Genomic DNA, 27,066 nt, shown 5'->3' with positions numbered 1-27,066 from the left:
CAATTCAGTTAAGTCCTTTTCTGTTTTAATCAGTACAGAATCAAATCTGTTACTAAAATTTTATAGGCATGAAATTATATTAACACTACAGTTGGCTCTAGTTTGTCATCTGTGATAAATGCAATTTTACCCAACCCTCTTTCATAAATGATTTCATTGCATATAGTTAAAATTGTCTTTGGGTACCAGTTTATAAATAATATCATTATATCCTTGTACATATAGAATACTGCTGGCCTAGATGATTTTGAGAGGCAAAAAACTCTTGGAACAGGATCATTCGGGAGAGTTATGTTGGTGAAACATAAATCCACAGAACAGTATTACGCTATGAAGATACTGGACAAACAGAAGGTTGGTGTAATTTATAGTGTTTTTTCTGGTGCAAGTGGTAGTTTTAGAAGCAGAATGCATAGAGTTTGCAAATATGCCTCTGTGATCTGACAAAAAATGTTACATCGCTCTTTTTTTTTTTATGCTGCCACAGCGAACCTTTTCTGCTTTTAGGGGTGCTTTTTGTTTGGCCTTTGAGTTTCTTTGATTTTATGGTATGTTGTATTTTTCTTCTCCTCATTGCTAAGCATTTTAATTTACTTTCTTTGGGTTTTTTTGAGAAATGAACTGACTGCTTCTGTGGGAGCTGGTAAGCTTAAATGATTAGGAAAAAGGCTTTATGGGTCCATGCATATGTGTTTACTGCTATTTTTGATCGCTGAGAAAACAGTCCTCTTCAGAAGAGTTTGTTCTGAGGCCACAAGAAAGCACTGTTAGAATGTGTTGAATGAGCTAGGGTGATTTTTCCTGCTGTTTTTACTTTGCTGCGCTACCTGCACTCTAGAATGGATACATACAGGAAGAGAAGACCAAAGCAAATAAAATAGAGAAAGCATTATCTCTTAATCTTAAAAAGCAGCAAAACTTCTCAAGGTGAATGTTAACTTATTAACTACATATTTATAAGTTTGATGCAGACAAAGGTCTGGTAACTGTGGCTAAATTATGTGTTGCATTTATTGTGCTTTTGCTTACTGCCCTTGGATGGTAGTCATATTTTAAACAGTTGACATTCTTTTTTAGCCAGCATATTCAGTTATTCAAGTTGTGTACAATTCTTACTGCAACCAGTAGCATTAATAACAGGTAAAAGAGGATCTGTTGAGTAGTGTCCTAGGCATTAATAAAATATTATCAGTTAAATTCTTTGTTTATCTATTGTAAGCTGGCCTACATATTCTTTAGCAAAAGCAAAATTTAATAGTATAGTAAAAAATCATTTTACACTGTTAGCACGTAGCTCAAGAATTTTGGAAAACTCTTTGAACGAGGAGTTCTCAAAATTTTCATTTGTGAACCATATTTTAACAAATACTGATTGCTTGAATCATTTCTTTTCCATTCTCGATCCCATGGGGTTTTATTTTTTGTATGCATAATTATTTAATATTCCTGTTGCATCTACAGTGATTGCTTAGATAGAGTAATTCTAAAAAGGAATTGAGGATCTTTTTCTCTCTCCCTCAATGTGAGTTAGCAGCTATATAGAAAGAGGAAAGAAGACAGCATCACATCACCACAGCAGTGCACGTATCTTGGAAGGCCTCAGAGTAAACAGCTGTCATACAGTAGATATTTGCTATGTTGAAAATTGAAATGCTGTAGTCTGAATCTGTGTTGTTACTCCACCCCAAATTTTTTTTTGAAAGTTTATTATTCTTTTAGTTAAAATAAGCAGTGTCGTTTGATGAATTTTAAATTTTAAATGGAATAGAATTTTGGAATAAGTACATTGTTAAGCAGTTTATTTATATATTTAGTTTTTAATGGTTTTGACAAGGTTTTCAGAAGTGCCTTATTTAGAACTCAGTTTCTGAGGTCCTCAACAGAAGAACTTTTCTTGCTTTATAGGGCACTACTTCCTTTTGCTTCCGTATAACAAAGTAAATTAAAAATCATGTTTAAGAAAATACCAATCTGACAAAGTGGGCTTTAATAATCAGAAAACGTTAAAATGAAATTTACAGTGTTGCCTTAATTTGAACTCTTGCACTCATGCATTTTGACATTCCTGAGTAACATTATGTAATGGGGCTATGGGAGAAGTATAATCAAAGCAGTTTCCTTGAGTGGTAGTTCCAGTATTCCTTAAATATGATTCCTTAGCAAGCAATGATTTGGTGTCCTGGACCTGGAATAGTGCGTTATATGATTACAGACTCCTTTGTAAGTGTTAGACAAAAAGCCAAAATAAACTTGTCTATTCAATATCAATTCTGGCATTTTTTTGACTTTGGAAAGGTAATTTTTTGCAACTTTAGCTTTCTCCTATGGCAGTGTTTTCCAACTCTTATTTTAAAAGGCAGAAAATATCAAATTAACTTAAAAAGAAATTCCAGCATAGTACAACTGTGAGACCAACACCCCAGGCCATTAATGCCTGTGTCGCCTGTCCTTATCGCAGTGTGGCTGATCGAATCCCAATAGAAGCAGGGCTGTGAAGCAAGGAGGGATGAACATCCCGCTGCTGCAGGGAGAGCCCACTGCCAAATTTCATTTTTAAACTTTGAACCGTTTTTCAGGAATGACTGAGAGTCTGTCATTGGAACAATTTCGGAGATTTTGTTTTTCTTCAGAAAACTGCCGTAAAAATAGATTTAAAATATGGGCTGTATGTTACATTAAGTTAATTAAAATCATTGCTACCATCTCGGTCTCAAATAAATTGGAAAGCTATAGCTATAATATTATCTGGTAAAAACAAAAATTCACATTTTTATTGCAATGGACTCTGTAGAAGTTTTATGGGGTTGAAGACATTTGCATCCAGATAGCAGTCTTCTGTTAGAAAATGAGATGTGTTTTCATGCTAATCAGATATACCAAGTGTTTCTTTCTTTAAATTATGCATTGCAAGCACTTTTCAGCTCAATGTGGTTGACATATATATTCATATCTATGTATGTATATATTATAAATGTATTCATGTATTAAGTTCAATTAATTGATCAGTAAATAAGTTATCACAATTTCTACAATTTGGATGTGATAGAAAACATGAAAATGTCTGAAATTAAGACAATGCGAAGAACTGCCTATAACTTTTTCATTTACATTCTACTTGAAACGAGAGACACTATATCATATTTTTAAACAATGTAAGCAATAGAATGTTTTCCTGTCTGTTTAGTTCATGAAAGACGTCCGTGCATGCCGGTTATCAGGTTGGTTTTCCTTCAGGACTTGGGTTAAGGCTCAGCTCGTAGCACCTGCAGGCCTCGTGCTGTGGCTCGCCGTGGGCAGCGGCTTCTGCCGGCGCGGGGCCGCAGCACAGCCGGGGGGAGCGGCGTGGCAGGCTGAGGGGCCGCTGTCCCGAAAGCAGAGCGCTCCGCAGCTGGCCGCTACGCAGCCGCTTTTGAAGTAGGAAACGCTCTTGCAAATTTTTGCCTGTCTGCTGGCTCTTGATGAGTTTTAACTAAGAGTCTGGCATGGGGAAAAAACTGTCTCTTTAGCCGAACTAGCACGTCCTTGGGATTTTTGGAAATAGCCCAGATTTACTCGAGCATTCATTCTCCTCTCCCTCCCTATTTTTGGAGTTGCTATGTTGCTGTTCTATTCTGTCTTAGGAAACTATGGAGAAGGTCCAGCTGCTGTTTTATAAACAAGAAAAGAATCTTAGTGCTGTTTTATCGGAGGAGAGTTTACTTTCTATTATTAATTGTGAGAACTATTGTTCCTTGGGCTTTATTTCCTGCCAATCATTCCCTGATCAAATACACAGCTATATTTTCTTTAAAAAGAGTCTGCCGTTTCAGTAGTTTTATTCTCTGGATGATTCACTGGGTGGTCGTAAAGGAGGGGTCTGTCTAGAATCACCTTAAAATAAGATGCTAAGTCTGAATGCAAAACTGATGGGCCAATTCTGTGTCCCTTTCTTATCTAGTCTTATCCTCGGTTCATCAGATATGAAAAAATAAAAAGAAATGTATGTTGATGTAGCCGGCAGCTTTGTGTGTAGGGTTGTTATTCCTTCATTTGTCTGCCTTTATTTAGCATGTCTGTAACATAATGCTGCTGGGTGAGTTTTATTATGCATGTAATTGCTTTTGGAAAGAAAAAATGGTTAACAAAAGCTCAGACATATATAGGTACTACCTTTTGTCTCTAAAAGATAGTTAATTTTAAACACAGTTTCAGTCAGGGTTGGCCTATCTTTTAAATTTGTTATTTATAGCCATTAGATTTGATTTCCAGATATCAAAAAACAATGACTTGTTTTAATCAGCGTTGTAGATTTTCTTGTCTCCTGTGATTTAAAAAAAAACCTTGGGCCTCCTGCAACTCTCAAAATAAGATATAGATAAATTGGGTGATAGGGATTAAATAAAATGGAAAAAAATTGATTATGCAATTGATTATGACAAGGAACCAAATTCCTAATTGCTGAGGAAGGGCAGTAATCAGAATTCTGCTACTTGCCCTTGGTAGCTTAACTTTATAATGAATACCAAGGAGAAGGTAGTATTTCTTTTTTTTTTTTTCGCCATGTAGAGTATTCCTAATTAAATGTCTGACATGGTTTTTTGTGTTCTTAGCAAAGGGTCCAAAGATCAAATCAATTCTATTGCGCTATCATCTTGCTGCAGAAGCATTTCCATTAGGAAAGCAAGTAGTTCTTAAGAACATGTACGGAAATATTTTCCTTACTGATTCTTATACTCTGTGTGGTGAAAAAGACAATTTCTAGAGTGACCTGCAAGCCATATTCTGTGAGTACTACTCCTTAGAATGTTGTTAGACTTTTTAATCTTTTCTCAGTGCTGTTATTAAACCTAATAACTTAACCTTTAGGTAATAAACCTAAAGTTTTTTTTTATCAATCTGTAGAGTTAGGAGTTTGCTTTCAAGTAATTGAATTACACTGAAAATTTAATAAAATTCATAAAATGCCATGGTTAAAGTGAAGATTGTGTTTTGCTTTCCTAGGTTGTCAAACTGAAGCAAATAGAACACACACTGAATGAAAAGAGAATATTACAAGCAGTGAACTTTCCTTTCCTTGTAAGACTGGAGTATTCTTTTAAGGTAATCATTGTTTTAAGGTAATCATTGTTTTCAAAGTAGCTGCTTGAGTTTCAGGGAGGTGCATGCTCAAACTTTTGGCATTAGTACATTAACTTTACAATAATTTCACAGAAATTGAGCGAGAAGTCAATCAATAAGATATTTAACATCCTTTAGAAATGGGTAATACAAAATTAATTTTCCTATCCGTTATGGGTTATATAAAAATCCACTATCCTTTGTGTTTCATCTGGAAAACATTATGACATGTCTCTAAAAATTCACGCTTTGGGATGCTTCTTTAATCCCTCTCTTGAAGGGCACTGTGAATGTATAACTACTGAGGACAATAACAACCTAAGCTGCCATAGCTAAATCCAGAGTTCATGACTCCGTTATTCCTCATAGCCTTCTGGAGGATCCCATCTGCTCTGACTGTACTTCAGGCAGCCCTCACCTGGAGCAGTGATGGATGAGCCCTGACAAATCTTCTGCAGGGAGTTACCAACACCAGTTTTCTTTCTCTGCTGGAGGTTACTGTCTCCACGCAAAAGCTGGCAGAGCAGAACGTGTGTTCACACTCTCTCTGCTTTAATAGAAGCTCATGTGTCTTAGCTTAAGATACTGGTAAAGACAGCTTTAGATTAAGATACAGGAGTTTGCACTGAAGCAGCTGAGGGGCTGGCCTGTGTTCTCCTCCACTGATTATGCTGGTAACTTCAGATGGCCAAAATTCCACTGGAGTTCGGTAACATTTTATATTGCCACAGCAAGATTCATTAAAACTCGCAGGTTGCTGCCCCCATGGCATTTGGGTTAGATGCCTTATTTCGGACAGTGTACCCTTGTGTGGCTGTGTGAATGTTATCGTTGGCTTTATCTGGGGGAAAAAACAAAACCCAAAGTGCGTTTCTGCTGGATAAAACTTCATTTCTTACATATGCAGCTCAATTTTGAAGTATACAGTAGAGATTTTAAAGACTAAGGGGAACATCTGAGAAATGAATTTTACTATCTTGATTATTTGATGGTATCATAAATTCTTCCTCTTCAAGTTATTTAACTACTGAGGCTTCTTAGCAGTTTAAATTCTGTGCACTTGAGTGGATGTGGCTGCATGGGTGTATGCACATATGTGCGGGTGTGAGTGTGTGCTCACACGCTTGGATCAGTTATGGGGCAGAATCTCAGGGATAGCTGGTGTCTCTGCTGCACCCTAGAATGACTGCCAAAATCTGTGTGCCAAAACTTTTTTGGGAACTGGTTGAGATGCATCAATTGTCATGAATCTTTCAAAGTTCCTGCATGTATATGCAGATGCACACACCATTTCACCAGATGCTCATCAGAAGTATGTCTTCAAAACAGAACAGAACCTAAACTCTCAGAGACTTTCCTTGTTTTTGTAGGAAATTGGTCGTTGTACAGCAGAGAGCTTTTAGGCAGCATTCTATCTTTGAGAGAAACCAAAGAATGTACTTTACAGATTTTATGGAGAGGAAAATTTGTAATTGTTCTGCAGATACTTGAGAGTTTTACACATGAGACAAGTCTTAACCAGGAAGGAAAGAACTTTGAGATTAGCTTCTAATTTCAAGACAGCATGCACTAGTCAATCTGTAAAGAAATTGAATATTTTGCTAATTAAGTGATATGTGTCCTCCAAATTTACATAAAAATACAGTTTTGTTAAGATTAGGTTATTCCTTCTGTCAAGTTAAGTGTGCCTGCACTTTTTCAAGAATTTCTACCTGTGTTACTTTACTTTTGTTAAGGTAATTGGGATGCCTAAAATCTTTCTTTCTTTCTTTTTTTGAGTAAAACATACTGTGCTTGCAAATTGTTTCAAAGAGATTATAGAATGTCTAATACATCGTGTGTATTTACTTGCTTCCTTAGGATAATTCTAATTTATACATGGTAATGGAGTATGTCCCTGGTGGTGAAATGTTTTCACATCTAAGAAGAATCGGAAGGTTCAGGTAAGAGTCTTAATGATATTATTCCTTTAAAAAGGCTTTACCTTGATAATTTGTGAGAGGAAAGAGGGTTTCGTAAAACTGAAGAAATGAAACTGAAAGAAAAAATATGAAGGGGTAAGTGCTTTTAATTTTGCCCTTTCTCAGTGGACTAAAATTATCAGGCAGTGGAAAACTTGTAATTACTTTTATTACTATTCAGTTAGTTAATGCAGGCTTTCATGATCTATGCAAGATATAATCTTGGAATTCATATTCATAGTCACTGAAATTGATCACAGTTTCTAAAATTAAGAGTTAAAGTGCAAGTTTTTTGGTAAATTTTATGTTGTGGAATACACTTATCTTGATTTGCACGTGTGATTTAAAATGAAAAACTTAAGAAACTAGATTTAGAAAATAAATATTTTAATTAAAAAATGCTCGCTATTTGGTTTCTCTGTGTTACACAGTAAAGGAAACAGTTAAAAGATATTTAGATAGTCTGTCCCTGACAATCGTGTGGTTAACTGAGCATCTAAGTATAGTGTGGGGATGCTTAATATTGTTTTACTTCTTTGCAGTGAACCACATGCACGATTTTATGCAGCTCAGATAGTGCTAACATTTGAGTACCTCCATTCATTAGACCTCATCTACAGAGATCTAAAGCCTGAAAATCTTTTAATTGATCAGCAAGGATACATCCAGGTATGATATTCTTCATGTATTTAGGGAGAGGAGCTTTGTCTTGTGTTGTAGGCTAGGTAATTCTAGCAAATGTGTTTAAAATTAATGGTCTGTTGAAGCTGGTTGCCATGTTAGCTTATATTCAGGGAACATTAAAATGCCCCATGGCTTAATAACAGTTGAAACTCTTGGATTGAACTTCCTCTGACTGAAATTAAGTATGCTTGATGGAGATGTCTGCATTTGAGCAAGTTGTCAAGATTTCCCTCATGGTCTGTAGAGAGAAATAGGTACCTGTGTGGCTCTGTTCATCTCACCTGTTTTACACATCAGCCCTGGAATGAGGTGAAAGGTGCCCCAGGTAGCCTAGGATGGCCAGCTTAGATGCTGACATCTACAGTATAGTACCTAATTTCAGTTGAATGAATCCCACCCTTGGAGAGTCCTAGCCTTCTCAGGAAATCTGGAGTAAGAGCTGATTTGAGCAGAAAAAGGACGTTTCCCTGTGCATGGAGCCCGAGTACTACATGAGAAGAATCACTCCAGACAATAGTCACAAGTAGAGAAGCCAGGCAGCAAAAAGCACAGGCAAGCACTGCTAGCATGGCTGTGAGAAAAAGTTAAGGAAGGAAGCTTTTGGAGCAGGGTACTGGATCTCTGAGCAAAGGGACTGCCTTCATATGTTTTTTAGGTTTTGGGGTTTTTTTGTTTTTTTTAACTTACGTAATAAATTAAAAATTAAAATAAATTTTAAAAATATTTTGTTTGGGGAAACAAAAGTTTGGTAGATGCACAAAAGCATAATAAAGAAAAACCTGTTCCTGATCAATTTTGTTTGAAAGAAACAACCTGCAATTTAGGTAGATTTATTAACCTTATACAGTGCAACTGTCAGAATCAAATTGCAAGACATTATCATTTCAAGATAACTCCCATAAGGTATCATTCGCATATGCCTTTAGTATGTTAGCTCTACAGTCCTTCAAACAATGGAAAGGAAAATTACTATTTAGGCAACTTTAAGTCATCAACCCTATAATTGAAATTTTAAAAACAAAAAATCTCAACGCTTGTTATGCACTCATGACCTGAAAGCATGAATCGAACTGCAAATGATTAAGGATAGTTTGCAACTGGGATAAGAAAAAGGATTGTTTGCAACTGGTATGCTTTCAGTAAGTTTTCCATATAACACATTTGTGAAAAGGTTATATATTAATAATCTCATGTCGATGTTCTTGAAATGGAAAAAACAGCTTCTAGATTAACGTATGATCTTTTGACTGGCAACACATCCCGTCTTGCGGGGATAGTGAGAACCATTGAAGTTATGCCATATTTACTTATTTGAAATTCCCAGTCATCTTCCATGTGACAAAATACCTTTGTGGTAAAGTTAGGCAATTATCTTTCCTTTTTGCAGTTTTTTGCTTTTTGAAGTAGTTTTTAATGAGTAGTGCTTGTGGGACTTGTATGTGTGTTGAGCAAGTGACTTCATACGGAGCTCAGTTATGGAACAGTTAAAAGTTGGAGGTGATTTTGGTTTTTTGTTTCTGTTTTTTTCCATTCCCATGATACGTTCTTGGAATGTAGTAATTGACAAGGTACTGTGTGTTTTGTACTCATGCTGAAAACAAGAAAACTTGTTCTGAAGTACTTGGTATACATTAATGTCTGTATAGACGCGTCTATATTCAGTTGTGTTCTGATGGTTCTCTGGTTGCTTTTCTACACTGATTTGCACTGTATCTGATGCTAGTTTGTGTGTACCGGTGTTCAGGACTCAGGAGATGAGATCCATCTCTCCAAATTCAGATGTCTTCAAAGTAGTGTCTGTATTATCGGTATTATAATTCTTTATCTAAATTCTCTGTATTACCAGTGGAGAGAAACATGTGACTCCAGGACATGATTCATTTTTCCTAGTATAAATAACTAAGATCAGGTGAATCACATTCTAGAAGTGCCTAATTCTTTCCATTGATGAGGAGAGTCTGGATTATGAGATTAGAAATGTAGACATTTACAATATGGATGTCTAAAATTAGGGAAATGAATTCAACCCTTGGTGATAGGATATTTTTTCGCTTGTTAAATACTCTGGTGTGCAGCCTTGTTCACTCTCTTTGCATTTACTTGCATGTCAAGTCAGCAGATAACTAGTGTTATGCAATGGGTACCATGCCTTGTGTGCTCCATACCAGAGGTGTACAGTGATCCCTTTTTCCTTGTCTTCTGGAGAGAAGTGAAAGTGCAGGAAACCTTAAAGGTGAAATATTGCTGATGAAACACTTCTGTCATCATCACTAAATTGGATGGTCAAGTGGAATGCTTCCTAAGCTAAAATGAAGTATATGGGAGTTGTTTACAGGAAAGCAGAGTGCCAAGACTGGACTTTTCATAATCACACGTGCACAATACCTGCCCATATTATGAGATGCTGGACAGAATTTTGTCTCAGGATCCTGAAGGACATTTTTAAGGACTCTGAAGACACTGTGTTGGTCTTAAGTCCCCTACGTTGAATCTGAGGGTGAAAGTAGGTCTGGAGATTAGATTTCTTCGTTATGCAAGACATCCAGCAAATACGGGACCAAGAACTCCCTGCGTTGGGCCTGGAAACACAGTCGTACTGCCTCACGATTGGACATACAACCTTTAAATCCTATGTTGAGTCAGCCCGTAGCACTGTGGAGGATGTTGGTAAGCATCTTTTGGTATGTTTGATGTAGTCGATAGTAAAAGTATGATCAAGACCAGCTATTTGTTTTCTTTCTTTCTTTCTTTCTTTCTTTTTTTTCCAGGTTCATACTGGATTCTGCTGAGTGGTCTGTCTGAATCCTGCACCTCTATGCTCAAAATCTCAACTATATAAGAGAGAGCATCTCAGAATTGCAGTGCTGCAAATGACTTCTGTTTTACAGCATCTTCTCATGGCACCTCCTCATCTTCCTTTTAGTTCCTATATCTGTGCGATCAAAATGACAAGCAGGAAGGTGGTATACAGCAACAAGCGCTCTGCAGTGCCTTGCAGTCTTTATACAGTGGAAGCCCTTCTTCCCTCATTGTGTCCTGCCTTTTGCCTTGCCAGAATCAAATAGAAAAATTCATAATAAAAATTTTTGAGAGAAGTGGGAAGGATTAATATTCTGTTATTTCTAACTGTAAAATAAAATTGAATTGCATTCAGAACAAAATAATACTGTAGGAAGAATAGGAATAATTTTGTTTATGCGGTTGGAGAGCACTATCAATGTGAAGTTATGAATAACTTCCTGCGGGACTGTTGACTCTTTAGGATGCAATGATGCATCTTTGATGGTGAGCAAACCACTAATGATAATAGGTCCAGCAATCAGTCTTCCCACGCGAGGTTGGTTGGCTGCCGCTACTGACCAGAGAAGGGCTTGTGTGTTCATATGTTGATACTGCAGTTTCAATTAGATTTCTTGTAGAAGCTCCATACGTTTTCTTTTTGAATTTTGAAGCCATTTCTGTCCATCCTGTGTGTGCAGTGCATTCTTCTCACATGCACTGGTATTTATTCATAAACACAGAAATGATTCAGTGTTGACTGAAGCAGGTCTATATTTTGAACCTGTCGCCCTTTCTGTTTAGTTGCAGGCATGATTGCTGTTGTTTCTACAAAATCCGCAATGAAAGCTGGCTTGTTTCGAGTTTTGCTTGTTCAACTATGATTATGTGACATAAATGTATCAAAGCCATCAGCACAGGTTATTACATTATTAGCAATGGTTATTGTTGTGGTACAGTGTGCTTTGTTAGTGAATGGTTCGAATATGATACCAAGAAGAAAACAAAAGAAATGGATCCTGAAACAAGTATAGACTTTATAGCTTCAACCCAATCTCAGAATTTCACTTGTATTCTACTGGCTTCCATATGTATTATGCATTTTGGTATGGGGAAAAATCCTACAGAAGATGATGAGAAAGCATGGAAAGTGCTGAGAACTTTCTCCAGAAAACATGACGAGTGGAATGAAGGATTTATAATGGACAAGAACTTGCCATTTGTGAATACAATTACCGCTTAATTTGCCAGGAAACATTACATTGCTTCATAACATTTCTCTGGGAGATATCCCTGCTCTTCAGATAAACAAGCTGGGCTCTGACGATGCTGTCACAAGTACTCAGAACCAGAAGTCACTGGAAGACCTCTTTTCTGTTGTCTAATTCCCACAGTAATTTTCCATATAACCTTTATACACTTATGCAATAAAAATTTCCAAATTTACAAGACTCACTGGTATCTTGACCCTTTTTGTGATCCATTTGTTTGTCAGCTAAAAGAAGATAAATATCTTGGTCACATTCAAATTCTTTAATCTTTCAGCAATATAAACAGTCTGTGAAAAGTATAAGAAAAAATGATTAATGTAAGTACAGCACATAGATGAGACTAATAAGTCATAGTTCCCACTGATTTTTGAATTATAAATAGTAGCTTGTGCAACTTGGGGAATACCTATTTTGCATTATTTGTGTGTTAGTTTTATTGTGAGAAACCTAACAAATTTCATCTGAATTCAAATATCAGAAAAATTGACTACATAAGATGCACCTAACTATATGATACCATGCAATCTGAGAGACAAGTCCTTTCTCTATAAAATTGCTTTCTGTATTATTTTATTTTGTTTTTTAGTTTCTCTGTAAAAGTGTAATTACAGTCATTTCCTTTTCTTCTGATGCCAGGTCACAGACTTTGGCTTTGCAAAAAGAGTAAAAGGAAGAACTTGGACGTTATGTGGAACTCCAGAATACCTGGCACCTGAAATAATTCTCAGCAAGGTACTCTTTCAGTTTTATGAATGAGAATTTTCTTGTTGTGCAGGCCATACATTTGATGCAGTTAAAAATTATCAGCAAATTATTAAACTCTGAGGGATGAACAATTCCTGGTACTTCTGAAAATCAAGTCTCGACTAATCAACTCTTACTGACGTATACAAAATAAATTGATGCAAGTATTTTCGAGTATACTAAAAATTACCCATGGCAACAGTACGGAACTCTACGTGTGCTTGCCAATAACTTGTGAAGGAAAACAGGCCTTAAAGAAACTGTAGTTAGGTTATTTAATTAGCATCCTTATCATAACAGCAGATCCGAGTGGCTACATTTTGAAGTGGTAACAGATAAAACAGAGCTCCAGAGATAACAAGAACTGCATATTGGATGAATCAGAGGTAATTAGATAACTAGTTGCAAGAATTTTAAAGCACTTTGCATGAAATTGAATATGAAAAACTACTGGTTTTGAGCATAAAGTACATGCAGTCTAAGCTTACATCAGTTTGTATCTAATACTTGCACTAGCATGTTTGAACAAAGAAGAAATCTTACTATAATATAGCTTTTCAATTGCAGCTCTTCATGTCTTGCAAAGGAAAAACATCTTTACACATTATGGAACTACTTCTGATATCGTGTTAATTTGTGCATTTAATGTATGGTTTAATTAAATGCCCTTTGCAGTTCTTTAAAAGTAAATAGGAAGTACTTTTTTGGGGGGAGAAAATGTTGATTATTTGCAGCTTTCTAGGTAGAATTATCTTTGGCCCTATTCAGCTAAAGCAGCAGAAGAAAAAACTGCAATGCTTCTGCAACCATTTTTCCATAGTACATTCTTCAGAAAAGACTGAATTTTAACCCTGAATTTGGTAAAAGATCTTAGGGAAGAAAGTTGTACTTACATGTGTATAATTGCTGGTGTTGAGGGGGGAGGGGTCCCGTCCCGTCCCCCCCCCCCAGTCCCCCCCCCGTTTTTACTATTAAGAAAGATTTACTTAATGACTTTATGCTCAGGCTTTTGAAGATCAGGTCATAAATGGATCAACAACAGCTAATTAACTAAATTTTTAAGCTCACACAGATAACTAGTTTACCAAAAATGAAAACTTTAATGTACTGATATGAGTAATCAATTAAAAAGATGACAGTATGCAGTACAGGAAGTACTCTAATGACATTTCCTTAAAATTTTTTTAAAAAATTCTAGTATTCCTGTAACAAGACTATTTGGAGAAAGGATGTTACTTAGGGTGCATTGTCACACCTGTGTAGAGATGCTGCTGAAACTCAGCACAGGAATATGCACAAAATGTTTCAGGTTCACCAGTGAGTTAAGTTTTAAGTATATAAGCTGCTAGCATTTGAGAGCTTCAGTTTGTTTTGAACTAGACAGTAAGTTCTGTATTAAACAGGCAAAAAGGTATTTGCTTTCCTTATATTTTACAGATATATTGGAAATCTTACACTGTTAAAAAATGATACTAACAGTAGTATTTCTCATTTTTATCCCAGGGTTACAACAAGGCAGTGGATTGGTGGGCATTAGGAGTGTTAATTTATGAAATGGCAGCTGGATATCCCCCATTCTTTGCAGATCAGCCCATTCAGATTTATGAGAAGATTGTGTCTGGCAAGGTGAGTGAAGGCTCTATATGTTTCTGGAAATGCAGTTGTTTTGTTTCTCACTGTCTTTGCAGAACCTGATTTTTGTGTGGCGTTGATGCAAAATTCACTGGTTGCTAGATACTTAGCAGTTTAGACAAAGTGTGGGAAAAGCTCCTAATGTATATTAGTTAAGTACAGATGTTGCTACTGTAATAATAAATTTGGTGTTTTAAAAATCTGGACATTTGTTACCTTTACTGTTCCCTTCCTTCATCTTTAAAATGCAAGTTATTAGATTTACAGACATTGTGATATTATATCATTTTACACTTGGATAAAAGTGATCTAACAGCTATTAACAATTATTTATGTGTATATTTAACATGCCTGACTATTTTCTTTATTGAAATATTTTTGCAGCTTTTGAAAAGCTCTAAAGAGCTTCCATGATTCAAAATAGATTTCTTTAATTCTGCAACAGCAAAGTCCTGTAGTTCAAGACATGACTAATGTTCTGTCCAGCTTTCACTGTTACATAAAATTGTTAAAAATATTTTTTCCAATTTTTCCCTTTTACTCCTCGTGACAATCTGTTAATGTGCTAAAGCATGATAGTGTGGTGATTCTGTTGTTTCTTCTGCTAACCCATCTCTTGTTTCTTTGTGCTCACTTGATTTGTTACAGGTCTTCTCTTCCTTGCTCCTGCGTATGCCTGTGCCGTGCCACAGTGCTTATGTAGCCCTAATCAAGGGAAGTGCCGCAGCGGGCACTGTGGTAGAATGCAGTGCGATTCCTTTATAAGACCTTATATAAATGAAGACCGTCTTGTTGGTGTGTGTGCTGACAAATCCCTTTTCTTAGGGGAGGCATAGTTGCTTCAGTTTCTCGAATGAACTAAGATATATCAGCAGAAGTACTTTTTTTTTAAAAAGTGTAAATCAGTAGTGATGTGGAAAAATAGAACTCCGACAGCAAAAAGAAAAGAATTTAATGTAATTGAGGCCCAAATAGCTTCCTATCTGTTTGGCTCAATGTCGTTGCAATAAGGGGAAATGTGTATATTTCTCTCATGCACGTTTTTTTAAGTGAGAGCTATTTTGAGATGTAAAAAAGGGGGGAAGCTAAACATGGGTTAATTCCTGAGGAACTCTTTTTTGAAATTACACAAAATATCAAAAATGGACGTGTTACACAAGCATGATATAATTAGAAGAAAACTTGGGCATTAGCTGCATAAGGGCGTTACTATTCAATTAGGCTGCAATGTGAATTTACAGTGCACCAAGTGCTTTGTGGAAATTCCTCTTGTCAAATACCCTTTTCAAAAGGGGTGGAATAGTTTCTCTTAGGAAACTCATGAACACTTCATTCACATAGCTTCTGTATTGTGAATACCTAATGAACTGTGCAGTATCTTCCTACCTCAACAGCTTCTTGGGAGAAATGTGAAGAAAAGTAAGGAATGACGCGAAGAAAAGGAAAGCTTAAACTGAAGTGCAGAGGGGTGGAGGGCTCCACACTGCCATCAGGGTTGAGAGACGGAGAGAGACAGGGTTGGGGGAGAGAGAGACAGGGTTGGAAGGCTACCTCTGGAGTCGGTCAGGAAGAGGCTGGGAAAAGCATACTAAAATATTCTTTAGCAAATAGGCCCAGTCACTTATCCCTTGGCAAATGACACCTTGTTCCTGTTTTGTTGAATGTCAGTGGCTAATTCTATGCTAAATGTTAAACTTTTTTCTTTTAGAGTAGCTATAAATACAATATCTAATGAAGTTATGTTGAATAAAGGCTCTGCGATTTGGCAGAAACTAACTGTCTTGTGGTTTGGTGTGATTGCTTTGTTTAAATTCATCTGATGATTCTTGCTGTAAACACTAAATCAAAATAATAGGAGTAGAATTATAAAATCAATGATCAAATTTAAACTGGAAAATAGATGCACAAAAGCATATAACCTTTATATATAGTTCTTGACAGGTCAGCTAGTATTTTCTGTTTGTGAGAACTGTACAGCCAGCTAGTTGTATCCTTCAGTAAATTAGTAAAGGTATCATTAGTGGAGGAGAAGAAATAGCTGGAGTATTGATTTTAAAAAGAAGACTGAAAGCATATTTAGTTTTCTTTCCTTGGTCTGCATAAAGTTTTTCTAGGTCATTAAATATGAAATTATTCTCTTTGCCATTACTGTTTCTGCCGAAAAGCAACATATATTTCATTCCAGTACATTCAGCTGTAACTGAAGTGTTTATGAGATGAGACTGTGGATCATGTACAGTGAATGGTTTGCATTCCTTTTTAATGAATTGAGGAACAGACTACAAGGAGATGTCATATTTACATCGTTTGTTTCTAACTTGGACTTTGCTCTTGCTGAGGCAAAATGATTGAATTACTGAAATATCTAGTTGTACATCTAAAGAATGTTGATGATCTGTTATATGGAATAAATAGGAAATTAATACAAAATTTGGAAGAAAGGTAATTAATATATGTGATACTGTGTTGAAAAAATTGCATGAACAGCTGACCCACGTTAACCTTTTCCATTTGCTTACCTGTGCTGTAACTAAAGAAAACTACTTACAGCTAACCAGTCATGGCAACTTAAAATGTTTCTTGCAAAATGCAGTGAAGTAATGCTGAAAGGAAAGCAGGAACAATGTAAAAATTAAAAAAATTGCAAATGTAACTTCAGAAAGTTACATTTCAGTATTCAGTCAGTGTACATCAGTATACCTTACTAACGGTTTTTCTTCTGGTGCTCCATCTGTAGAGAAAAGGTAAAAACAGTGCAATAATTATAAGAGATTTAGATGATTTTACTTTGCAGTTTACTTCCTTAGTCAGGGAGAAGGGAATGGCTGATATTCTCAGGAAAATGCGAGAAGCAGCAAAATATGAGCAGTAACAGAAAAGAGAAAGACAAGGAGAAAAAAAAGTGGTAAATATAGTATTAGACTATAAATAGGTAGGTTTCACTCAGTGATCTTATCTGTTAAGCTAAGCCAGTTCTTAGCTAAGTGTGTCCAATTTGTTCACACCTTAATGAAACTGGAAGACAAGTATGTTTTGGAAGTGGTGGTGGTGTTTCAAGCCATGCTCTTTTTATTGAGCATGGAGTGACTGTCCCAGAGCTGTTTGTTTGGGGGGTGAAGGGAGACATGAGGAAGGTTAAGTTGCTTTAGAAGTTGTTTTTTGAAAGAACTTGTAAGACTGTGATCTTTCATCTGTCTCCATGAATGTACTACTGTACTACTACTACTATAGAGGCATACATAACCTTGACAGATAAATTTAAGCAGTGTCCTTGATTATCAGACCTCTTGAGTTCACATTATCTTTTTATTTTAAATAATTCTATGTTCTGCATTTATTTCACAGCTGACCAGCTGAATATAGCAAGTGTCAAATACTGAGAACTATGGGCATGACAAATAAAACTTTTTGGCTGTTTTCTTTCCCTTTCTCCACTCTCCAATTTCAAATTCTGTCAGTAGATATTTTGCTATGTAATTATATCCCGTGAATCATCTTGGAGTATTTCTTATCCAGGTTAGAATGAATTCTATTGGCAAGTAAAACTCGTTTGCATGCTATGTTCAAACAGTGTCATGTTATTTATCTAAGAGTTTTGACACTGGTGTATTTAATTATCAGAAACAGATTACAGTATAGCATAAAATTCCAGTTTGAATTTTTGTGTATGACTGCAGAATGTGGAATTACTTCAGAGTGTGTGTATACACACTATATTCTTCTGTGTATGTGTGTACAAAAATGTGTATATAAATATGCACATATGTATACATACATATATGAAATCTTAAAATTTGATCCTAGAAGTTAGTTGAGAATGACTTCAGATGTGTTGATGAGATGTAATTTAGTCAGAGTTAAATTCGACTTTACGTCATTCTTGCATTATAGTAATGCTTCCCCCACTATTCAAGCAGATCTAGAAACTTTCAGTTCAAGAACTGAAAGATGGATGAGTTGATGCCATTGATTAAAGGCTCTGTGGAACAGAAATGCCTGTGCACTTACATCTCTTTTCCCACATTCCTACTTGATGTTTATTTTAGAAGAATAGGAAATGGCACCAATGTTTCCTTTTGTGTGAACATTGTTTCACCTCACAGAAGAATCAAATGTATATGTTGTTTTTAATGTTGTGGGTATGTATTTTCAGGTACGGTTCCCGTCACACTTCAGTTCAGATCTAAAGGATCTTCTAAGAAATTTACTCCAGGTAGATTTGACCAAACGATATGGAAATCTCAAGAACGGTGTAAATGACATAAAGAACCACAAGTGGTTTGCAACTACAGATTGGATTGCCATTTATCAGAGAAAGGTAAGACACCACCTTATCAAAACTATTACAGATTTTTGGAGAGGAAGTCAAATCTGTTTTTCTAATTATTTTGCGTATTTTTCCTTTCCTAAATCTGTCACTTTAATTAAACTGAGAATAGGTGAAAGTAGCTTAAATCTGATACTCTGAAGAATATATATTGACTGACTTAAAATACCAACAACAAACAAGCTTATCCTAAACATCTGCATACTTTTCTGTTCTGTTAACACACGTTGTGCTTTGGTCTATTTCCCGACTATCTCAGAATGAGCCATCTCTTGCCTCCCTTGCTTTCTGTTTAATCCCTCCTATAATGGGATCTATAAATACTCCTCCGCAGCAGAGAGGAATCTGTATACCTTTCCAACTAGAGTCAGACTGCTACAGCATGGAGATGTTCCAACCAAAGCTAGAGCTTTTCTGCTGAAGAGGCGTGCATCCTCATTATTGCTCTTGCTTTATCTGGGACTGGGACAGGACTCAGATGTAGAGGTCTCTGTCTGCGGAGGACTTTTTTTATTCTCACACTACACTTTGAGTGCAGCTCCGTAAGCTGTGAAAACACTAAAAGCCCTGCTGAATGCTGTTTTCTGGCATTTTCAGAATGATTTTCTAGACCTGCTTGACCAGCATGAATTGTAGTGTGTTTTGGTTTGTTTGTTTGTTTTTAAAAAAAAGCCTATGCCCAGTCTCTGCATTGAACTTCAGACCTGCATAGGAATGGGAGCAGCAGGGAGAACTGGGAATATTCTCAGAGCATGAGCAGCCACTAAGAAATCAGAGCACATTAGCATCTCCCAAGACAAGTGAAGCAGAGCTGGGAGAGGAAGCCGGGGAAGAGATGAGGATGATGACAGTTCTGTCTAGGTCTGTCTTCCAGTAGCTGTCGAGCTTCCTCTCCCTCTGAAGTTAGAGCCATAGTTAAATAACTGTAGATTAGCGAGTTGCCAGAGACAGATACCGAGGAAATTATTTGTTCTCTTAAGTGTAACCCCTGAACATTGGTTTTGTTTTTAAATAGACAGCTAATAACTTCAGTGGTGTTATCCCAGAAAATTCAGGTGGAGAAGTAATTTTTTTACTTAGATATTGGTAAAGATGTTAGTCAAGTGATGATGTTTCAAGGAATTGGTTTACGTTGTTGAAACGTTAGCAGTCTTGACTATAGAGACGTGAACTTGCTGCTGTAATGGAAGCATTTTAAAGACCATACCTAAATACTAACAATAGTTTATAAAAAGAAACTGGTTGTTTGGCTACACAAATTGACAGTACAGTTGTTGTAGCATTCACTAATGTATTAATTACTAGAAGACAGGATACTATTAACACATCTTGTATTCTTTGTATTAAGTACAGACATTTTAAGAAAAGATTCCCCATTGCAGAAGTGTAATTATCTGTTCTTTCTTAATGCCTGTTTACAAGACATTTTTCTATGCAATGAGTTTTATTCCCTCGTATGCCTTTTTGTGACACCCTGGCCCCATAATATTAAATCATATGTTTCAATTCTGCATTAAGTATTTTCTACAGCAGCGCACTAACAGTGCTAAGAATTATTTTTATAGAAACAAGAAATATTTTAAAATGTAAACCAGTACAGTCAGAATAGCTATTACTAGTTTTAAAGGATTGTGAGAGCTAATGCTGAATTGTTTTTAAACTATTAATTAAAAGGAACAAATACCATCTTAGAAGAGATCTAAAACAACAGTGTCTATTATAATATCATTTAAGGGATTGTAGAAAGACAGCAATAAACTTATGTTTTATATCAGCTTTTAGTATGGCATTTTCTTGTTTTCCTGAAGAAGTCTAGGTTGTAAAGTAAAAGCAGTTCCTTGACAGGTAACATGAATAATACTGTTATGCTACAGTTGCAAGTGATACAGTCAGTCATCTCATATTTCAGATGATGATAATTCAGATAATTGTTTTCTTTGTGTGTTTGCATAGCTCTTCATTACAATATGGCCTGATAATATGGCCAGGCAGATATTTCCCTTAGAAGCCAATATTATCTCCTATAATCGATTTTTAGAGATTTCCTCCATGAAGGAAATAGGGAAAAGTTTGTGAAATGTAGAAAAAAATACCTATCTGAGGTGCCTCATTTGAACTGGTTTTAAAGTTTGGGCTCTGAATATGCTATTTCATGTGCTCTGAGCTTTGTTGATGGACAGTAATTGAAAATTAATTTTAGAAAACATAAAAATAGAATTTAGAGAATGGTAAATAAAGATGTTTGGCTTTGTAGGCTAGGTATGTATAGAGTCTGTGCATATGGTCAGTATAGTTCACCTAAACACGAATTTTGTTTCAGAAGCAAAAGACTATACACCTAACAATTGTAACACGGTCTGTAAATGCAGAAAGTTAGTGTTTCTTGTGCCTGTACAGTGTTACCACCCAGAGTCAGCAGAGTTTAAGCTGCGTTAGTGTGTGCGCTGTACCTCTTTTATTTTACTTTTATTTATTTATTTCCCCCCCACAACCGCCAGTCAGTAACATACCAGGAACACCATGCCATTACGCAGTGGGATCGGGATCCCATGCTGCCCCACTTCTGTCTGCCCTGCCGGCTGCCTCTGGCGCGCACGCACTCCTTGGGAAGTCCCACAGAAAAACAGCTGTCTGGTTACTTTGCATTTCCTAGTTTTCACAGGTTTAAATTTGCATTGCCTCAAAGGATCTTGAATTTTGCATGCCATAAAGGTGGATAGATAATCGGGCACCCCTCACATGGGAGGGAGGAACGTGGGACCGCGAATCCTGTCTCCATCCCTCATCTGCCCTGGGCCTGCCGCAGTGCAGCATCTCCCCATCCCCTGCGCTCCAGGCTCGCTGTCCCTTCCTCGCCATCCGTTTGGCATATCCTCTGCCATCAGCCCTAAGCCCTGCTCATTCCTTTCTTCCAACAAGCCCCTTTTGAGCTTGGGGTTGTTGATAGATTAGATGGCTTAAGATTCTAATTGGTATTAGCTGAGTGAAAGTGAAAGTGAAATTTAGTAGTCACAACCTGTTCTCTAGGTTAGCTTTCCACGAGTTGACAATATTTTTTCTTCTGACTGTCTAGGGACAGCATAAGCTGTAAGCCTATAAACATTTAGGTATGCTCCTGTGCAGACCTGTAACTTCATTTCATGTCATCTTCAGTTGAACTTCCAAAAAGAATAGAAGCTGGCATGCACTCATTGGGACAGAGGGATTGAGACTGTTAAGTCACAACCAGACCCAAGGATTTGATTTTTGAAGTCAGCATCAAAAGATTGCAGGTTCCATCGACTTTAAGAAGCAGCACTCTTTTTACCCAAAAGAGAATCCTGGAAAATTCCGAGTTCTAATACCTAAATGGGAATTTCCTACTACCATGCAGTTCACAAAAATGCTCTGAATCTCAAGGCTGAGTGTATTTGTGGATTTTAGAGGATGTGCAGTCAGTCCTTACCACAGGGGGTTTCCCCATCATTAATTAAAGTTGCTCTGGCTTTCCATGGCAGTCGTTTAGCCGCTCCCTTCAAGTCATCATCTCTCTCTTCTTGTGGACTAATTTTGAGGAGGCTTTCCCTTCTCGCTTAAACAGTTAAGTCCTAGGAGGAGCTTTGTAGAAGATACAGAACAAATCCTGTTTTAAACTAGTGTTAGATTAGTTTATATTTGCAAATAGGGGATTATTAGTAAATGTGAGGAGGAGGGAATATAGGTTCCAAACTGCCCTGAAATTTTGGTTAGTGTTGGTCATAACTAATCCAATTCTCTACATACATGATGACTCCTGTGTGATTGTTTCTGTTATGGGCAAGCCTCACCACACAGCTGATGAGCTGAGAGAGGAGGATCTTTTCACTGAGTTATTTGGGTTTTGCTTTTTTGTTGTTTTTTTTCAATCTGACAATTTTTATCATCCAGTGAGAGAACAGGATTAAATTACATGTGCTAGGAACTAGGAAGTGGGAGGCAGAGAAATCAGCTGTGTTCTAAAGTGCAAGTAATTTTTTATTTCATATTGGTCAGTGAGATACTAGTCTTTTTTTACTTACATTCATACACTTAGGCCTGCACCTTCTAGGCTGGTTGTAATTATGTGCCAAAAATGTAAGCCAGTTCACTTTAATATCAAGATTAAGCTTTCTTGGCAAGATTTGAGAAGTAGTTGGGATTTTGTTATGCTCATTTTCACACTAAATCTAAAGGTATTAGGCTGATAACACTTCATGTGCTTTTTCTTCCAAATACAGGTAGAAGCTCCATTCATACCAAAGTGCAGAGGCCCTGGAGATACCAGCAACTTTGATGACTATGAAGAAGAAGATATTCGTGTGTCTCTAACAGAAAAATGTGCAAAAGAATTTGCTGATTTTTAGTAGGAGTAAGAGGACAAGATGACATCAGGGCTCACATTGGGATCTTTGCACTCTGTTAACAGATGAGGTGGAGCTGAGACCGTCATATGTCAAAACAGTTACCTAGTTACTTCATTCCACAAAGCTGACTGAGGTCTTTATTGCCATCTTCCATGTGTGCGGTTTGCACCAACCCTTCTAACTAGGCACAATTAAGCAAGCACTGTTTGTGCAGTAACACAGAATACTAGACCACTTTCCTACTTAACTTTGGTTTCTGTCGTTCCTTTGTTTCTGTGTATTGTTCATTTTCCCCTTTAAAATGAAGTAGTTTTTTACCCAAGAATGCTCCATTTTATTTTGAATAATGTATTATTTGTGTGAGTGAAAAGGAAGGTGTTGCGGCTAGTGTGATTTAGACTGAAGTGAAAGATAAATGTTGCTTCTAGTCTGTGCCAGCCAATAATTCTTGTCTGTCTTGTGTCTGATGCTACAGTTTATAATAATTTTTTTAGTAGCTCAGACTAAACCTAGCCAACATTTTTAGCATTTTTGAAGGTAGTATTTATCGCCATATAAATGTCTGCTAAATTAACTTAAAAACATTTCTTCCTGGAGACTGACCAAAATTCAGTAGAATCAATTGGATGGCTTAAGTAGGGGACAGTAGCTAGACCCTGTGCCTTGGTTTTCTACATCCCTGCAGTTTTTGTCACTGCCTCCTTCCTTTGTATTCCCCACCTAGGCAGTAGGTAAATTACCGTAGCCAGACTGTACCACAGAAAGCTTACAGTCTCATGAGAGGGAGTAATTCCACCTGGTCTGGACTTTGGACCATATTTAACCAAGTCAACTTACCAGCATTTCAGTTGGCAGGTATGAAATGGCTTTTTTAACAACAAGAACCCTAAACTCTTAAAGGAAGTTTTGGTCAGTATTGTAGAGAATTATTCATGTTGATTCACTTTTTTTCTTCTTTTTTATGCCAATGTTGGGGCTCCCAAAGTATTCCTTGTTTCAAGCCTTTTTTGATTAAAAAAGGCATCTGTTTCAAAAAAATAAAAATCAAAATGCGCTCTGTCATTAGCTATGAAAAAAACAAAAGGTTTAGCAAATGCAAGCTCATGTTATGGATGCATTGCTGGATGAACACGGTTATTTTTTGTTAGCTATTAAGAATAAAAGAGGTTATTGCCAAGTTTTTATTCTGGTATACTATATTAGTAAACCGAGGATGGAGTACTGCTACAATCATTTTCTGTTTAATTACAGCACTTCATTCACAAGGAAAAGAGACAAAGTTTAAAAACTGCCACAGCTGGGTTTATTTTAGTTGCATTGTGTCTTCATTTCTAACCTACTTTCTTTCAATCAAACAGAATGTGTGGTCACACAGATATAAGTATTTGGGCTTAATTACGTTTTGTATACTCTCACCAACTGACTTAAAAGATATTGCTACCATGTGCTAGCTTTGGGCACTTTTACACATTTATTTCAATGTTAATAATCAGTGGCTCAGCACTTTTTTGGGGGTTGCTTTTAAACTTACTCATAGTAGTTTTATTTGTACACTTGATTCTGGCTATCTCAGTGACCTGTCTTAAAACAGCACATCTAAACAGTTTAAACTAGACTCATATTTTATGATCAATTTACATGCATACAAGGATGAATTGTTTTTAATAAAACTGAGCTATATTGATACATAGCCACTGCATTTGTTTGAATGTCAGTGAAAATAAACCACTGACATTACTTCCTTTTAATCTGTATGACACTCCTTTAAGAAAAGCCTTTGTAGACATTTTACAAAACAGTATGAAATGTAACATCCAACATTCTGTATGTTTAGGTTGTTGAGCATTTTTGCACAACGTCATTAGGAGGCTGACACTGAATGCAGTCTTTGTCCACCCATATTTACATATGTGCAAGAAAAGTATAAGATACTTTGCTGTAGCAAATTTTATGTAACAAAGATATATCGTCACGTTAATAAATTTAAAGAAATCCTTTGTATGAAAATGTTAAAATCTTTTGTATTTCATTTAGACCAAGGACATGCTGTTGTATGCTAGCTGTATGCGATAAATTCTACAGTAACTTTGTTGTCGTTTATGAACTTTAAAAGATTTTAATAAATGCTGGAGATCACAATTTGATTCTGTTATGATTTTAATTTTCAATTACATTTATAATAACGTTCAGAGATTTTCTGTTTTGTAAAATACTGTAATCATTCATCTTGCGTGTACAATAAGACAAAAGTCTAGGAAATTGGTTCTGACATGTCTGTCTGATATCCAGATTAAATTCTACGTGGGCATAAGTGGAAAAGTCATCTTAATTCCATGATATTATGCTATTTTTTAATTTTATGAAAATCCTGTTAGAAAGTAAAATACTTTTCCAATATGGCATAATAGACTTCAGTATGGAAATGAGATTCTGTTTTGGAAAAAGAGGGGAAGTGTGCAGTTTCCAAGGCATTAGTGAGTACATTTGACAATGTGAGTATTATTCAACCCTCTCATTTAAACACAGTCATAAAAATATAACTACAGAATATTATGTTACCTGTATTTAATTTCAAAAATCCTTTTCACAATATGGAAAATTGTATATCTATGACAGTAGAGGCTTGTTAATTTTACACATTTGAGGAATTCAGTGTTGAACTATATGGTATATTTTAATTGTACTCTAGTTGTATGTAACTTTCATTTCCAACATAAAGGATTGTATCTCATTAAGTAAATTGCTTTTTTATTATCTTGTCAGTTGCATTAAAACCCTTATTTTTAAATCCTTTAAAGTATTTTACTAATTTTTGCAAATAATTAGATGTTTTTAAGTGCTGCAATAGTGTGCAATATAGTAAACATTTATATACAGAAGTGCAAATTAAATTATGTACAACACTGCATGAAATATTGTGCTGCTTCTTTGTGAATCAGAATGTTGTATGATACTTCATTGCATTCCACTATACACTGCAAATAGAGTTTGAAAGCCTGATGAAAAGGTTATGAAATATATACTGCATATAATAGTTGGGACCCATTAAGCTTCACACTAACTAGGGTGTTTGGAGAACGTGGTATGGATTAAAGGCACTATGAGAAGTCCCTGAGCTGGACTTAGACAATCAAGAAAAAGTAAGGTGATCGTTATCTGCAATATCATTTGTCTTCATATTTTCACATTCAGACTTACTGCTTTTTATTAAAGATAAATGCCTGTTTTTAAAATGTCTGCAGATCCCTGCTGTACAAACTTTGTGCTGTGTCTCATTGTGCTGTGAAACAACTGATAGAAGTAAAGACTGTTAATGGTCTTGGCATTGTTTGTCTTGAGGCTTTTTCTGCAAGTGTTGTTCGGAGAGGCTGTGATATCTGCTGTGTGTAACGCAGCTCCTCCTTTTCCTGCCGTTCAATCAGAGCTTCAGCCTCTTTGCTTATGCTGTTGTATGCCTACTGCCTGTGGTTTTGTGTTTTACTTGGTTTCATAGTATGAATGCTATATTACATTTTAAAGACTTTTGTACTTTTTCTAAAGATGATCTAAGCAGCTGCAAAAAATTTTTCTTCGGCTTTGACCACAATTCCTGTGCAAACACAGCACGTCAAGCAGCAGATTTGAAGCTGTCATTCAGATCCGTTGTTCTTATGACTTGCCACACTTAAGAGGAGAAACTGGTAAAATGATGATTCTGTCCTCAGACGGGGATGTGTATAGCTGATCTGGGTGTTTGATCAAAGGCGGGGGGGGGATCAATTGCCAGCATTACTATACAAGGTAGTGTGGGTCTTGCACAACGTTCTAAAAATGTTTTGATTTTGATAGCTTGAGGTATCAACTCATTTAAGGTCTCTGACATAAGGGGAAAAACATAAGGGTCTAATGTCAGGCTGGGTAATGATCACTTCCAGTAGGAGGGTTAGCAGTTCGACAAGGATGTTTCTTTTCATATATGAGAGTTAAGTAAAAGGTTTTTTGTTTTTTGTTTTTTAAATGAGAACAAGACAGCTGTCTCAGGATAAGATACGATCTTGCAAGATAGCTTCCCTTTCCAACTTTAGAGATGTAGAGAATGAATAAAGGGCTGAATTAAACCTGATGGCTGTTAACATTTTTACTCTTTGTTGTTGTTGGAGTGCTTGCTTGCTTGCTTGCTTTCTGGACTCTAAAAAGGCATGCATGCCTGAAAGAAACTTGCGTATCTTCAA

At 36.3% G+C, this 27,066-nt stretch overlaps 1 protein-coding gene and 1 long non-coding RNA gene across 6 annotated transcripts in view; both read left to right on the top strand.

The window, feature by feature from the left end:
- PRKACB (protein kinase cAMP-activated catalytic subunit beta) overlaps window positions 1–25,643 on the top strand; it is a 101,209-nt gene extending 75,566 nt beyond the window's left edge. For all 5 annotated transcript variants that reach the window (XM_064516009.1, XM_064516010.1, XM_064516008.1 and 2 more), the window contains 8 exons: window positions 226–354; window positions 4,981–5,079; window positions 6,958–7,040; window positions 7,601–7,727; window positions 12,428–12,523; window positions 14,039–14,161; window positions 18,321–18,485; window positions 22,730–25,643. In XM_064516009.1, coding sequence (XP_064372079.1) covers window positions 226–354; window positions 4,981–5,079; window positions 6,958–7,040; window positions 7,601–7,727; window positions 12,428–12,523; window positions 14,039–14,161; window positions 18,321–18,485; window positions 22,730–22,855 — 948 coding nt within the window. In that variant the 3' untranslated portion in view covers window positions 22,856–25,643. The remainder of the gene's footprint in view (window positions 1–225; window positions 355–4,980; window positions 5,080–6,957; window positions 7,041–7,600; window positions 7,728–12,427; window positions 12,524–14,038; window positions 14,162–18,320; window positions 18,486–22,729) is intronic.
- On the top strand, window positions 7,736–11,971 carry LOC112993131 (uncharacterized). The gene is made up of 2 exons (XR_003261657.2): window positions 7,736–10,409; window positions 10,511–11,971. It is a non-coding gene; the product is annotated as an uncharacterized LOC112993131 (long non-coding RNA).
- Window positions 25,644–27,066: the final 1,423 nt, after the last annotated feature.

This window comes from Dromaius novaehollandiae, chromosome 8 (assembly GCF_036370855.1).
Source record: "Dromaius novaehollandiae isolate bDroNov1 chromosome 8, bDroNov1.hap1, whole genome shotgun sequence".
NCBI classification, from domain to species: domain Eukaryota; kingdom Metazoa; phylum Chordata; class Aves; order Casuariiformes; family Dromaiidae; genus Dromaius; species Dromaius novaehollandiae.
This window is presented reverse-complemented; position numbering and strand designations above follow the sequence as displayed.